General features: G+C 34.7%; 1 protein-coding gene across 4 annotated transcripts in view; it reads left to right on the top strand.

Moving 5' to 3' along the window:
- RTN4 (reticulon 4) overlaps positions 1-17,084 on the top strand; it is a 71,122-nt gene that overhangs the window by 34,060 nt on the left and 19,978 nt on the right. Inside the window, exon 1 of one of the 4 annotated variants that reach the window (XM_021701285.2) lies at positions 4,602-4,839. The exons of the other annotated variants lie outside the window; for them this stretch is intronic. Coding sequence (XP_021556960.1) covers positions 4,806-4,839 — 34 coding nt within the window. The 5' untranslated portion in view covers positions 4,602-4,805. Of the gene's footprint in view, positions 1-4,601; positions 4,840-17,084 lie in introns of those variants that run through there. 4 annotated transcript variants of the gene reach the window in all.

Consider the following 17,084-nt stretch of genomic DNA (forward strand, 5'->3'; position numbering starts at 1 on the left):
TTATTAGTGAAAGTAAACATGTTCCAAGTATTTATTAGCTATTTTTATTTCTTTTGTGAATTGCCTGTTCATACCCTTTGCCCATTTTTAAATTCAGATGTTCATCTGTTTCTGATTTTATGAGAGTTCTTTACAAGGGATGACAACTCCTTTTATGTTATAATTTTCGGAACAATTTTTATTTTACTATACATTTTAATGGACATTTTCAGTTTTCACAAAGGAAAATATGTATGTATGTATCTATTACTTTATTTTTATACCTGATTCTTAGCTATTTACAATTGATTTTGAATTCTGGTCAGAGATCACATGCTTTCTTGGTGGTGGAGTTGTTTTTCTATTGCCATTGTATTCTGATCTCTAGTTCCCTAGTATCAGACAGAAAGACTCAGAAAATTGGGAACACAGTTTTTGTTGGACTGCATGCCCAGAATTAGACAATCTACTGGATGGGTGTTGGTGCCATCTAGTGTTGTATATAGAAAATAGGTCTACAGAATGCTTTATAATTGACTATAGGGAATAAATTCAGATGACCAGAGAAATTTAGTGAGTTGTGGATATTTGCTTTACATTAACAAATGACTTTAAAAATGACTTTATAAAGGGATTTTGACACATTGTACTGAATCAGACAAATGCTTGAGTCATGTTATTTTAAACATGGAATGACCTTAAAGATTCCCCCAAACCCATGTAGTTTGGTGAAAACTTATAAGTTTTACAAGATCTGTTCAGAGCCTAGTAACTATTAATTTTTTCATTCTGAATTTTAAAATGTTTTGGATCTTTTGGAATATGTATATTTATTTTAGATTATAATACATGAAGTCAGCATTTATTTAGTTCTTAGTAATATATCACTTTCAGTTTCTCTATGGATTTTAGTATTTGTTTTTAGCAACTTATATGAAATTGTTTATAAACTTTAAAATACTCTTATTTTTTTGCCATTTGAACTTGTATTCCATTCATTTTCTAGACTAAGGTTTCTCCATGTCTTCAGATTCAATTTAGTAGTTAATGTTGAAGCGCTATAATTTAGTCCATAGAGGGCATTATATTACAGCTTATGGTATTAAACAGCATTGTTTAATACCTTTCAGTAATGAGACGTATGTTTAGTTTTATATTTTTGTATATAGCTCAGGATAATTAAATATTGAAATAAGTTTAAAACTCCTGTGTAACTATAATTGTTTATTTTTTTTAAATGTTCTTGTTTTCTGTTTTCAGAAAGTAGAAGTATTTATTTTAGCTATCAAGAATTGTATACTAGCATTCCCCAACTTAGAGAATATTACTTTAAATCCAAATGACCACCTCTTTTTCATTTATTTCCCTTGATTTCTAAACATTGTAAAGAAAACAAACAAAAACTTGATTTTTCTGGGGTTCAGAAGTAGAGGAAGGAAAGAAATGGGAAAGGAGGAATATCTTGGGAAGGCTGGCTGGAACGGACTTACAGCTTATGTATTGCTGCCTGTTCCAAAGTACAGTCTTCAGTCTGAAATCCTGCTATTTACACACACACACACACACACACACACACACACACACACACACTCACTCACTCACTCTCTCTCTCTACATGAGAAGGTTATAGAGAAAGGAATTTTTTTTATTTCTTTAGTAGGAATTGACTTAATCACATGATTTTCCTACTACTGAGGTTAAGTGTGCTAAGAAAATGAGAGTTTTGATTTGAGATAGGAGAAGAAAAATCTAGAAAGTGTAGGTAATTTTAGAGCATGGTACCCTTTGGAAAGGAGTTAGGGTTATGCTTGGGAGGTTTTCTTTGTTTTTGTCATGCTTTGTCTACTGGGGATGTGGATATTGAGGAGTGGGAAGTCGCCAAACGTGAACTTTGGAAAATTTAATTCAAAAGTTCTGTGTAGGGCGCCTGGGTGGCTCAGTTGGTTAAGCGACTGCCTTCGGCTCAGGTCATGATCCTGGAGTCCCTGGATCGAGTCCCGCATCAGGCTCCCTGCTCGGCAGGGAGTCTGCTTCTCCCTTTGACCCTCCCCCCTCTCATGTGCTCTCTCTCATTCTCTCTCTCTCAAATAAATCAATAAAATCTTAAAAAAAAAAAAAAGTTCTGTGTAAGGCTAATTTTGCTTTTTAAAAAGGAGAATGTCTTCCATCACCCACCCTCCCCAATCTTCTGTGGTCTCCTCCTTTGGAAGCTTTTACTTTTCAGGTAAAAATAGGTTCCTGTCCCAAATATTCAAAGTGCTGTTTTACAAGTTGGGATGTATGTTCTATTTGAAAATTGTCCTTGAAAGAGTTCATTTTTTAAACAAAATATTAAGTATTTGAAGGAAAACAAAATAAATGAAGGTAAGTTTTTAACAGATTTATGTCCTTTATTTGTCTGTTATGTTGAGATTTAGTGTGGAGTAGGACCTATAAACTGTCCATGTATAAATTTTTCTGAGCTGGAGTATAATGGAACTGTATAGCAAAGCACAATAATGTGTGTGTGTGTGTGTGTGTGTGTGTATTCTTGTACTTGTTTAGAAAGGTATTGGGTTATTCCCTAGAATTGAATGGCTTCATATATGCGCTTTCTTAGATGTGTTTTATGTACCTTATCTCCTACTAGCTTGATTGTTATTTGTAGCATAATAATAGTATTAAATAGCTAGGACTTATATAGGGCCTACTTTTTGTCAGGGACTGTCCTAAGGCCTTGCATACACTAATTCATTTGATCCTCACTAAAAGCATAGCTCATATGGCTTTATGTTTTTAACAGATTTGTATCATCAGGTTTTTAAATTTCGGTACTTTTCTTGCTTAGCTAACCAAACTTAAAATAACCCCTTTAAAACTTTTTAAGAAAGAAACGGGCAAAATGTCAGTTGATTTATATGAGTTAGTTTTTCCTGCAAACTTAATAGTTTCAATTGCAAAGACCCTAAAAATTAAAGAATTAGGTATCAGTATGTAAGATCAAATTTCAGGGCTCCTACTTTGATTTTTAAATCTGCCAGAGGAGCTTTTAAATGTATTTAATGTTTAGATGAATGGTTATTATTATCACACATTCTTGTTCTCTGAAACTATTTTTAAATGTTTTGAATCAAATCAAGTACCAGCAGATATGAATAGGATAAATAGCAAATACCTTTGTCGCAAGAAATCTTTTTTTTCTCTCCTATTTGTGCAGTAATCTGTCTTGAAAGCAGCGTTTGGGCGCTGTTTTTGAGTGCTTTATTCTAATGCTGAAGTATTTACATGTCTTCGCAGTTTCAGGGGATTCATTGTTAGAGATAGTATTTTGGAAATATTTCATACTTAACTGAATGGTTTGAGATTTCAAAGTATCGTGTGGAGAAGCCAGACTTTTTCAGCCATTGTATGACTTTGCGACAGGGTTCTCAAATACCACATTGTACACGGGTCCAGTGAATAAAATTTTAAGTTAGATACTAACTTTTGAGCTTAGAATAGTAGACTCTCATTAAAAATTGCTTTGCTTTATTTATGTATGGAGTTAGAAAGGCAGATAGGAAAGAACTGAGTCGTTTACCGGACTACTTCTGATTCTAAGGATTTTGCAGAGTTTTATAGCAAGTTCCAGAAAATATGCCAATTTCAGTGTAGCTATATCATCTTCAGAAGTATGTACTTCTGTACATAGGCCATATATCTTATAATACTTTATCCTATCACACACTTTAGAACATTTTAGCTGATTTGTCATTAAATATTGCCTCTATAGCTTCGTTGAATGCTTGTATCAGTTAAACCAGTTGTGGAACATTAGTAAAGACATTCTGCACTGGAGTGAATGCCAGTTTTAGAAAGTTGAGCAAAAATTTTGGAAGTCCTATACATAGATTTGTTTTTGTATTTATCAGTAAAATTTTGGTTTCGTCTTATGTCATTTTCCCACAGCAAATGATATAATTAGCACATGAATATTTCTCTTCAAGCTAAGAGTCTATTAATAGTACCTGCAGTAATGTTTAATAGATATTTATTGAAAGATTGAGTTGTAGCAGGTGATGAGTAGGAATAAATATATATTTTTGAGTGTCTAGATTTCCATTATTGTAAAAGAAGAAATAGCATTACATTAGAAAGATGAGACTCCTGAAATTGAATAAAACCTTTTTTTCCTTAAGTAGCATATATTCAGCAAATACTAACAATTTGACTTTGTGATTCTCCACTCATACCCTCATAAGGGTGCAAACGCTGAATGCTTTAAGCCTTATTAATAAACTCAGGAGAAAGTAGGAAGAGATTCAGCATTTCCCAGGCTTGAAATTTAAGCTATTACCCTTCTTTGGATCAGTCCATTTTTATCTTATTAGGTAACTATTGATTTTAGAGTTTTAAATGAAACTGAAACCAACAGCATAATTCACCCATCTATGAAAAGAAAAAAGTTGCATATGGCTGTAAGTGCGTTTCACATATATTCGGTGGTTAACTCTGCCAAAAGAACAGCTCTCATTTCTTTCCTTTCTTTGGTAGCCTGCCCCTCCCCCTGCAAAAGTAGCTCCCTTTGGTATGGGCAACAAGCAAAAGATTAGAACAATAAACACACAGGAGGAAGGCGGTAGTGCCTGAGTATTAGCAGCCTAGTTACAGATTGCACTGCGTCAGACTGTTCCACACCCAGAAGACGTCAGGTGACTCCGGTCCTGCTGCAGTTGTGCAGCAGAGACTGCAGACTACGGTGGAGGAAACGGTATTTCATGTCTCACAGGGTAGCTTTGTGCAGTTACAGCTTTTCTGTTGGTATGCATAATTGATAATTGCATCTGGAGGGCAGATCGTGACCAGAGATGGACTGTCAGAAGAAAAATTGGAAGGATAAGGGTATATGTGCTTTTTAATCTTATATTCAGTGTTTTTATGCAACCAATAATATGTTGCTATGAATAAGCTTTGCAGTTTTAGATATATTTTGGATTGGAAATGGAGCCTATGAAAGCTTTAAAAGTTAAAGATTAAAACAGCTATTTCATATGTTTTTATATTTGGTTGTGTATGAGGAAATGTCATGCTGTTCTGTTTCACTGGCATTTGATTTAGGCTTTGCAATCCTATTGTTGATTAGGTTCTGTTCTTTAATCTTGCACATTGTAAACAGTGTAGTTTCATTTGTTGGTCACTTTGGTGCGATAAATTCACACGGCTATCTTTGTATTACATAATGGCATATTTTCTGTGACTATTTTTTTTTAAAGCTGATTTGGTGTAGTTGAAATTCTATCCAAGATTTCTGTAGGTAGTAGGATACTGTGTTTGCAATTAAGCTTGTTTCTTCTTTGGAAATCTGATTGAACCTTTAATGTCTTTATCAGTCACATTTTAAGTAGATTATATTTTTGTATATCTTGAAGTCATTAAGTTGTATACACACTAGTTTTAAATGCATGTCTATATTTAAGTCTTTAACCTTTGTCCTTCTAATAACCAATCAGTGATCTTGATCCCCTTTCCTCCCCCTTGAAAGCCCAGCAGATCCTTTCAAGTCTCAGTGGGTCATTGTGTAAGAATTTAAGCCCATAAGTGCTAAAATGTTGACTGTAATGAATATTTTAAAAATATTTTATGTAGATGGTTAAATGTGCCATTTTTTTTTTTTAAAAAGAGAAGGTGGTAAGCTATATATCTGACCCCTTGTAATAAATTGTCTTAAAAATAATTAGAGCTATTTTAAGTAGTCCAGGTAGGCATTACACACAGGTTTTTTTTCTGGCCACATTTAAGTTTTATAGTTTTTTAAAAAATATTATTTCCTTCTATAGCAGAATTGCTTGCACAATTGGTGATAATGTTTCTAAAAGCAATATGTGGAGCTAATTACAGTAACATTCATAACATCCTTTTAAAAATTGGTTCAATAAATAAATGCGGGGAAAAGGTGAGTTTGAGATTGAGTTCACATTGAGACAAAGATTTTTATAGTTACAATTTAAAGACCAGAAAACAGTACAGCTTTGGAGTTTTACCTGTATGGTTTCTTTATATGTGAATTTAATGAAGAGAAGGATTTTTATTTCTTCATCCTTCTGACCTAATGAAAGGCGAATTGAAACACTAGTGTTTGATAATTAAAATTGAGAGTAGTGATAACAATACAATAAAAAAAGCTTTAAAAATAGGTAAAAGTTGCATCAGGGTCTACTCTGCAGATACTAAGGATCTGTATTAATAATTTAAATCTTAGACTATTTAATAACATCTTATTTGCTGAACTAATTTAGGGATATTTTGAGACAGGAGCAATTAAAATCCAGTATAGCCCATATTATGCCAGAGATTTATTTTTATTATTTTTAGGCACTAAATACAAAATCACATTTACTCTTGGATATCTCTGGGGAGCTTCACATTGTATGTTAAATGGAATGGCCTAATATTTTAGTGCTTGTCTTTTTTTCTTTTTTTTTTTTTTTTTTGCTTGTTACCTATTTTTCTGATTTATTGGTGAAGTTATATTTTAGTATTAACATTTTAGAATATAGATTACGACTTAATGGAAATCACTGAGGAGGTGAAACTTCCATGGAATGAGTTTTTCCCCATTTTATGAGGAAATGAGGTTTTTTCATTTTAGGAGAAGTGTGTGACAATAGAGAAGAGAAACAAATCTAAGCTCTGGGTTTACTTAAAAAAAATAAAAATACTTAGCGCCCCCCCCCCTTTTTTTTTTCTTACTGTTACCTCCTTACCTTAAGTGCCATGGTTGAAACACAGTCGTCTAACGATGGTGAAGTATAATAGTGTAACAGAAGTGAGAGCTACTCTGATTTCAATGTTTTAAAAAGTTTGTTTTTTCTTGTTTTGTTTTGTTGCTGATTAACTAGTATTTAAGACATTTTATCTTTCAGGCTAAAACCAGTATTAATTTGTATTCTCTTACATGTTTTTTTATCTTTGATTTTCCATTCTTAGCAGCATAATTGCAACAAATGAAATCCACATGGTACTTGATTATTGGGGTTATATGGAAAGCATTGCTTAAGATTGTGAAGAGCTTAGAATAGGAAGGAATGGGAAGGTTTGGAGGTTTAGGTAGGGTGGGAGCATGATATAACCTCTAAACAGGGTATAATTGAGACAGTGAGTAGAGCTTTTTGGCTAGAACAGAGTATAAGACAGCAGTTGAAAGATAAGATCGACATGGTCAAAGAATATAGAAGATTTGCAAGATCTAGGTCAGGTTTCCTCAAACTTCTCTGAAGATGAGAATCACCTAGCGCTTCTTAAATATACAGATTCCTGTGATCAGACTCAGATTTACTGAATCAGAATTTACAGCAGAAGGGCCTGGCAATCTGTATATTAAACATCTTGGTGTCATTCGTGTTATTATCAGGCAAATTTAGGAAATACTGATTTAGGTTTTTAAGTTTCCGGTTTGGTAACTTAATTTTGGCCAGAGTAAGAAACTTACCCTTTTTGGTCTTCATTCAGTTTCCTCATTTTGATGATTTCTAGGCTTCCGGTTTTGAGGTTGTCTGGTTTTATGAGAAGATACCTTGGGCCAGATTGCAGAAGACATTGGCTTTTGGATTTTACCAGGAAGGAAATAAAGAGCTTTTGGAAGTTTTAAAGTCAGGAGCGATAAAATGACAGCAGGTTTGAAAGACTGGTTTGGGGTGCTGTATAAGATAAATTCGAGGAGAACTTAGAGGCCGAAGTTAGGATGACTGTATTTGTGCCCAGATTTAAAGCAAATAATGACTGAACTTGGCCTGAAAATAGGCATGAAAAGGAAGTGACAGATTTGAGAAACTCAAATACTTGACATTGGGCATAGATTTGTGGGACTAGGGTAAGGGAGGGACTCAAGAGGACAACATGATTTCAGTTGGAGTGGAACACTGGAAGTGCTAGAGCTTTTTAGTATCAGTAGAAATAGGCAGAAATGATGCCAAGTTCGGTTTTAGAAGCTTCAGATTTGAAGTGACTATAGAACTTCCGTGACGCTCAGAGAAATGACAAGTTTAATGATAAAGAATTAGGAATTGAATGGTTAAATACTACAGAGAAGCTGTTTAGTATGAAGATTGAGCAATGGTTGTGGACCCTGTGGGATTTTAGAAACCTGTGCGACACTATCCATTATTACTAGTGTTTTTTGAATTTGGCAGTTTAACGTGCTGTAGGCGACCTTTGAGACAAGTTCTGTGGGATGGCGTCAGAAGTGTTTCCAGCATTAAAATTCAATTTGATTATATCTTAAGACAAACTGCCTTTGGCCCATTTCTGGAGCGTCCTTCTTTGCAGAGGTTCTTATAGGGAGGGGGTCTTTACGTTTGATAAACCACTTGGAGTTTCTTTAGAGGCTTAAGGTTACTGAATATGGGCACAGTTGTACGTGCGTACTGACATTCAGGTAGAGAGGAGCAGGGGTCTTGCTGCGTGAAATAAATGCCTCACGTACCTCCTGAGAAAGCCAAAAAATGCCTTAGGAGGGAACTTTGGCATTAATCAATTTTGAGACCTGTTTGGAGGAAGGCCCTTACTTTTAATTCTAAACTTAGTTGAAACACGATGTTTAGGCATTCATTGAATATTCTAGATCTTGGTTTAGCTGCACGATACTATATATACATATATATATACATTTTTGTAGAAAATTTAGGTGTCTTGAAGACTAAAACTTTTGCTTCACATGGAGTGGTTTTATTTTGATGTATTAATTTTAGTGGTGTGTGTGTGTATGATGAGGGGGTCATACGGTACGTTTTGTTATGTAGTCTTTCACTAAATGGGGAAATGCCTTTTATTTAAAATATATTCTACATTGTTTTAATGGTTATATCATTCTAAGTATGTACTATTAATCCCATCTAGTTAAAAATTCAAGTTATTCCTAATGTTTTTGCAAGTATAAACAGTGCTAAAATGAATATAAATCTTTGTTTTTATCCATGAGTATTTCCAAATTGCTGGGTTACAATATTTAGGATTTTGGGTCATGGTGCAAAATTGCCCTCCAGAAAGATGATACACAGTATTATTTTTTAAGATTGTACAAAATATTGTACAAATGTATGAAAGTGTCTGTCCTGAAACTTTGGCCAAGATTAAATATTACATATGCATTTCTGATCGTTTTAACTCTGAAACAGTTATTTTGTCAGTTTACGAATCCTCTCAGGTGGAGGTACTCCATTGTTCCCGCATACTGTGCAGAGTCAACGAGGAGACACAGTGATGAAGCCACCACTGTTTCTGCCTTCCTGGAATTTAGAGGCTAGGAAAAGAGTCAGGATGCCTATATATCTTATATTAATGTCTGTATGGATAAATAGATATGTATCTGGATATACATGTGTATCTAGCCATGAATTCCATGAAGTCAGAAACAGCAGTGGCTTCGCCATTGGGTCTCCTCATTGGTTCTGTATACCTCAGTGAAGGGAGAGGCTGAGAGCTCTGATGTTCAGCTAGGTTTAGTCCTGGCCTCGAACCCTATACATACAGTCTTGAAAAGTGCAGACAGGGCACCTTATTAGTTGTTTATTCTGACTTTCTCATTTTACAGGTAAGGAAACCAAGAAAATGAAAGGGATTAAATTATTCAGGACCACATCTGACAACATGGGGCTTTTGTTTTTATTATACAATTTCTTTGAACAACTGAAGATTGAAAAATATGAAACCTACTAAATAGACCCATGTTTTGATTTTTGTTCGTTTATATAGTCTGTGTCATCTTATTGAACATGGTGTATCTCTCTTTTTGTATGGTCTTCATTCTGCAGTAAAATAGGCAGTCTTTCACACTAGCAGTGAAAGAAGGTAGGTGTGGTTAGTTGTTGAGTATTGTCAAAATGTTAAGCCTAGTGGGGACTCTGTGGGCTGAGAGAGTAATTTTAATTTCTCTTTGTCCTTAGGGCTTGGATTACATGCTTGCACGTAGGAAGAATATTTAAGCAGTGAATAGAACTCTAATTTTGGTCTCTAGGTATCCCCCAGGTTCCCTTTTTATTTATTCAATTGATCTTATCTCTTGCTAGAATTTAGGCTCAACAATGTTACTAAATTTAATTTAACCAGCTCTCTTCTTTGCATCTTCAGAGCAGGATTCTGAGACCAAATTTTCTGTTTCTCTGCTTCATCATGGATGTTGCTGACTTTTGTTACTGGTGTGTGTGTGTGTGTGTGTGTAAAATGTACAAACATATGTTTTTAAATCTTCAGGGCTTTCACGTTTCAGTCCAGTCACCATTTAGGCATTTATGGAAGGTATTGATAGACACCAAAATACTATTGTCTCTCCTCAAATACTGTATCACCACTATCAGATTTATTCTATATAGCATTTACTTGAGGAGCTCAAAGCAACTTAAAGATTAAAAATTATCAGATATTACTGATATCCCTGCAAATCTATTGTTAAGAGTTGGGCATTGAGATAGATTTAGGAATTTCTACTCTCAGACTGCAGAGTTGTTAAAATTACGATTTTCATAAGAATAAGAGGAATTATAGCTGTTTTTTGTTGGATGCACCCATTTGTTTATTTTTCCACTGAAATAATCTAAAATAATTCGATATATGTTATTCTGGTCTGTTTTAGCATTCTGATGTGAATACTACCTCATTTGTCTATACTATCCGCTGTTTATTCCAGTGAGCATTTATATTCAATGTGAATATGGTAGGTATAAATGGTTATAGAAGTACAGATCTTACTCAGTTTATGATGGGGTTACATCCTGATAAATGAATCATAAATGGAAAATATTGTAAGTTGAAAATACATTTAATACACTTAAACTACTAACATCATAGTTTAGCCTAGCCTACTTTAAACGTGCTCAGAGTATTTACATTAGCCTACAATTGGGCAAAATAATCTAACACAAAGCCTCTTTTATAATTAAGTGTTGACTGTCTCATGTAATTCATTGAATACTATACTGAAAGTGAAAAACAGAATGGTTTTATAAGTTGTCTCGTGATCACGTGGCTGACTGGGAGCTGCCGCTCGCGGCCATTGCCCAGCCTCGCAAGAGTAGCGTCCCATGTGCCGCTAGCCCGGGAAAAGATCAAAATTCAGAGTATCAGATCTACTAAATACGTACCGCCTTCGCGCCATCCTAAAGTCGAACCATCTAAGTTATGGGCTGTCTGTATAGATATAATTAGTTTACCTAGTATTGAAGTTAATTCTCTTTCTTTGTACTAATAATTTGCTTTGAGCCCCTACCCCCCCCCCCCATTCCAGTCTATTAAGCTTTCCAGGTTTCTAGAGTTACAGAACAGTATGTTTTCCATTTAGTTCTTATTAGTAGAAAATAGGATTTTGAGCAGTGATTTCCTATTTCTAAGGTTTGGTTCCTATTTCTTGTGATGTAATGCTTGGATGCCAATAAGAAATAAAATTTAAACCATAGTAAATTATGCATTGAACCAATGTTTGTGCTAATTTCATGTTTACATTTGTGTACATCTTGATCAGTTCTAGTAATTTAAAATAAATAACTCCATGCTTACTAAAATTTACTGGAACTAACAGGCTTTTTATAGGTAGAGTCCTTATTTTGACATCCTTTACAACTAAAGATTATTCACGTTGGCACAGGTAGGGAGAATCATTGGTTAGGAATATATGTATTTAACATGCTTAAAGATTTTATTTAGCTTTATCTTAGAGAAAATGGAATTAGCTATATAAATTTTCCTGTGGAAGGAAAATTATTGTGGTTTAGAGAAATTGGAAGTGGGAAATTAGAATTATTTTCTGCTGTATTTTTTGCCTTCTAATAAAGCTAGAAATAGAATGTGAGATTAAAGGAAGTATTCACGTTTCAGTCCAGTCACCATTTAGGCATTTATGGAAGGTATTGATAGACACCAAAATACTATTGTCTCTTCATTGCCACATGAACTAAATAAATTGGTGAATTTAACTTAACAAATGAGGCCTGTATGAGTACTGACACACTCCTTTAAATACAAAATGTGGTATGATGGAGAAAGTGAGACTTTTATGGTCAGACCAGAATTTCAATCTGTAACCCTACATAGTTTATTTCATAATACTTCTAAGCCTCAGTATGTACTGAGCCCATAACTTAGATGGTTCGACTTTAGGATGGCGCAAAAGCGGTACATATTTAGTACTCAGGACAGTTCCTTGTTCAGATTAGGGGATTACTAAATTATAGAAAAGGCAAGTATAGAATTTATGCTGATTTTACTTAAAATGCTTTTTCCTCAGATGTGTGGTGGTAGAAATTGGCCAATGCGTTGTAATGTTGTTGGAAGTAAAACAGGAAAGATTTAGTGATAAAAGAGACAAGGACCCAAAATTGTGCGTGATCTTTCAGGAAGCTCAAGTTATAGGAAGAGGAGATGGCCAAGAGAGATGCCAGTATTTTTTGTCAACTGTTTGGTTGAGGTACTTTGTAGCAGTTGTAGGTATCCATCAACCTGAACCTTGCTCACTGAAACCAAATTAGCAGTGCTTTCAGAGAAAGTTGAATTCATATTTCAAGAAATCCGGGCTTAGTGAAGCATTGCATTTAATATTTGATTGCCCTGCTTGACTTTGTCTCTTATAATATTACCTTTATTTAGTGTGTTTAGTTCACCAAGCATTTCCATTGTGTGAAATTTCTTTTCAGCTTCAACTAACTACTTAGTTTGGTATCCATTTTCTAATTTTATACAGGAGGAAACTAGGTTAAGTGATCTAGTCTGGGTCATACTGCTGGTAAATTGAAGGAAGAAATAGGACTCATGCCCCTCTTAACTGTCTTTGCTGGAAGAGTTAAGTTCCCATTCTATACAGATCTTTTTCTGGACCTTCTACCTGTCACTTAACTAGCTTGGTGAGTGCTTACTGGGTGGAGGTGAGAGCTTACTATGTAGGGCTAAATGATCAACTCTGAATTCTAGTCACTTTTCTTGGCCATTGAGAAGAATGTAAGGATTATGATTCCTAATAAATACATAATTACCTATTTAAAGATTAAGGTCGTGAAAAATAACATTTTATTATCATTCTAATATATACTTGTTTATTAATTTCCCATCTAACTGCCTGACTTTTTTTTTTTTTTTAAAGATTTTATTTATTTATTTGACAGAGAGAAACACAGCGAGAGAGGGAACACAAGCAGAGGGAGTAGGAGAGGGAGAAGCAGGCTTCCCGCCGAGCAGGGAGCCCGATGCGGGGCTCGATCACAGGACCCTGAGATCATGACCTGAGCCGAAGGCAGACACCCAACGACTGAGCCACCCAGGCGCCCCAACTGCCTGACTTTATTAAAGAAAACTTAATATTTGCTTTTGCTTAGGAAGTAATTATTGTCCTGCCAGCCTGATTCCCTGCCCTACCAGTATTTTTATGACCCACTAGTTCAACTTTTTCCCCCTAGACAAAAGATTTTAAAATTGAAACCTGACTTGAGGCTATTCAAGGAAGAGCTTCAGTAAGAATTTGATTTGAGGCAAAATGTAATTGGATGACTTTTGCATGTAAGGCATGCATGGTAGCACTATTTTTAGTTATGACAGATGACATTTTATGATTACCAAGTGTAGGCAACTTTTCTTACTCTATATTGGGCCCGAAGTTTTTATTTTGAAGAAAAGATGGTAGTGTACAGAGTTGTTTTCAAATTAAAATTTTAGTTTGATAAGGATGCTGCTCTGAGCACTGCACAAAACACAAAATAAAAAATTTTCAGATTTTTATTTTGGAAATAAAAGTGGGCACCACTGCGGGGAGTAAATCACTTTTTTCTAAACAACCAGAATTTAAGGATCAGCATTATTTTAGTACAGTAGTCCGTAAGCATTTCCCACAGTTATGAGAGGACAGGCACTGTTAAATTAATCTCAGATCTTTAAAAGGAGATTTCATGAATATTTTATAAAAGACTAAAATTAAGGCTACAGTAGGTTACCTTGCATGATCAACACTTTAGTTTTCAGTATAGGAGACTTGAGGAATCATGAAACATTAATAAGCTTTTCTTGTACAAGCCCTTGGTGTTAATTTTAGTATCTCAAGAATAAAGAGGCCATTGAAGTCTATTCATAAAGAGAACTATTAATTACAGAAGAATCCCAAATTAGCATTATATTTCTTAAAGATGTCCTTTATTTTAATTTGAAAATGGTATAGTTTTAAATTTAAATGTTTCTGTTCCTAAGAATAATCTGGCCACTGTTGAGACAATGCAGCAAATCTTAATGAAGCAGGTAATGGGAGTATAAAGATGAAAGGCTTTCATCAGTCCTTCAGGGTGTAGTAAGAAGAGACAAGCCTATAAAACGATATTTACTGTTTTATAAGTTATCTGAAAGCATTGCTATTTGTTACTGAATAAGTGTAGATATCTGAAAATAGTTTAAATAAAACTAATGTGAAATCCAAAGCACAGAAAAATTTTTTGAATAAATTGAAATTAGTACATGCCTCCAACTTGCATAAAGTATGCATCCATTCTAATCTATCAGTAATATTTTTTGAAAGTTTATCTGTGGATATGGTAGATAGTAAGGCAACATGCCTCTTGTGGGGTTTACAACCTAGTAGAGAAACATGTTAAAAACAAGAATTTTTTTTAGTTTACTTTTAAATTTTTTTAGGTGTACAGTTCATTGATTTTTAGTATATTCATAAAATTATGCAACCATCATCATTATCTAATTCCAGGACATTTTTATCCACACTCCCTAAAACTCCATACCCATTAGCAGTCACTCCTCATCTCTACTCCTCCCAACCCCTGACAACCACTAATCTACTTTCTGTCTCTGTAGAGTCACCCATTCTTAGACATCACATATAGAGAGAATCATACAGTGTGTGTGACCTTTTGTGTCTAACTTTCATTTAGCATCGTGTTTTCAAGGTTTATCCATGTTGTACCATGTATCAGTGCTTCATTCCTTTTTATGGACCAGTAATATTTCATTGTGTGGATATACTGTATTTTGTTTATCCATTCATCAATTTTTGAACATTTGGGGTTGTTTCCTCTTTTTTGGTTGTTATAAATAATAATGCTGCTATGAACATAAGTTTTTGTGTGAATACAGGTTTTCTAGTCTTCTGGCTGGAAATTCCTAAGAGTATAATTGCTATGTTGTGTGGTAGATCTGTCTTAACTTTTTGCGGAATTGCCATACTGTTTTTCACAGTGGCTGAATTTTACATTTCCATCAGCAATGTAAGAGGGTCCCAATCTTTCCACTTCCTGTCAACACTTGCTATTGTCCATCTTTTTACTATTAGCCATTCTAGTGCATCTGAAGTGGTATCTGATTATGATTTTGGTTTACATTTCTCTAGTAACTAATGATGTTGAGCATCTTTTCATTGCTTATTGGCCATTTGTATATATTCTTGGAGAAATGTCTGTTCAAACCCTTTTCCCATTTTTGATTGCCTTATTTGTCTTTTTATTGTTGTAAGAGTTTTTTATATACTATGAATACAAGTGTCTTATCAGATAGTTGATTTGTGAATATTTTCTCCCATTCTGTGGGCTGTCTTCTTAATCTTTTGATAGTGTTTTTTGAAGCACAAAATTTTTCATTTTAATTTTGATGAGGTCTAATTTTTTTCTCTTACTGAATGTGCTTTTGGTGTCATATCAAAGAAACTGCTGCCTGATCTAAAGTCATGAAGATGTGCACCTGAATTTTTTTCTTCTAAGAGTTTTATAGTTTAAGTTTTTCAGGTCTGTGATTCATTTTGAGTTAGTTTTTAGTATGGTGGAAGGTAGGAGTCCAACTTCATTTATTTTGCAGTTGTATACCCTGTTGTCCCAGAACCATTTGTGAAAAATTTCCCCCCATTGAATTGTCTTGACACCCTTGTTGAAATCAACTGACTGTGAATGTGTTTATTTCTGTATTGTTAATTTTATTCCATTGATCCATTGATCTGTCGTCCATCCTGTGCAACTACAAGACTGCCTTGATTATTGTAGCTTTGTAGGAAGTTTTGGAAAAAGGAAGTGTGAGTTCTCCATGTTTGTGGTTCTTTTTCAAGATTGTTTTGGCTATTCTGGATACCTTGTGTTTTTCCATACAAAGTCTACAATTGGCTTGTCAATTTCTGTTAAAGGCAGCTAGGGTTTTGATAGAGATTGTATTGTATGTATATCAGTTTGAGGGGTATTACCATCTTTTTTTTTTTTTTTTAAAGATTTTATTTATTTATTTGAGAGAGAGAATGAGACAGAGAGCATGAGAGAGGGGAGGGTCAGAGGGAGAAGCAGACTCCCTGCTGAGCAGGGAGCCTGATGTGGGACTCGATCCCGGGACTCCAGGATTATGACCTGAGCCGAAGGCAGTCGAGTCGCTTAACCAACTGAGCCACCCAGGCGCCCGAGGGGTATTACCATCTTAATAATAATGCCTTCTAATCCATAAACACAAGATGTCTTTTTTTTTTTTTAAGATCTTTTTATTTGACATAGACACAGTGAGAGAGGGAACACAAGCAGGGGGAGTGGGAGAGGGAGAAGCAGGCTTTCCGTGGAGCAGGGAGCCTGATGCGGGGCTCGATCCCAGGACCCTGGGACCATGACCTGAGCCGAAGGCAGATGCTCAATGACTGAGCCACCCAGGTGCCCCACGAGATGTCTTTTCCATTTATTTAAGTCTTCTTTAACTTATTTCAACAATATTTTTGTGGTTTTTAGTTTCTAAGTCTTGGGGGGTTTTTCACTTTGTTTTTAAGTATTCTTTTTGATGTTATTTTAAGTGGAATTATTTTCTTAATTCATTGTCAGACTGTTCATTGCTTTTATAGAAATAAGATGGATTTTTGTATATTAATTTAATCTTCTGTCCTGCAACCTTTCTGGACTTATTTTAGTAGCTGTTTTGTGGATTCCTTTGGATCTTATATATACAAGATCGTGTTATCTGCAAATAGAGATAGTTTAAGTTCTTCCTTTATGATCAGGATGTCTTTTCTTTCTTTTTCTTGCCTAATTGCTGTACCTCATACCTCCAGGACAGTGTTGATTAGTGGAGAGGGTGGGTATCTTTGTCTTGTTCCTGGCCTCAGGGGGAAAGCTTTCAGCATTAAGCATGATGTTAGCTGTGGGTTTTTTGTATACCCT

This window comes from Neomonachus schauinslandi, chromosome 10 (assembly GCF_002201575.2).
Source record: "Neomonachus schauinslandi chromosome 10, ASM220157v2, whole genome shotgun sequence".
In the NCBI taxonomy this organism is placed as follows: domain Eukaryota; kingdom Metazoa; phylum Chordata; class Mammalia; order Carnivora; family Phocidae; genus Neomonachus; species Neomonachus schauinslandi.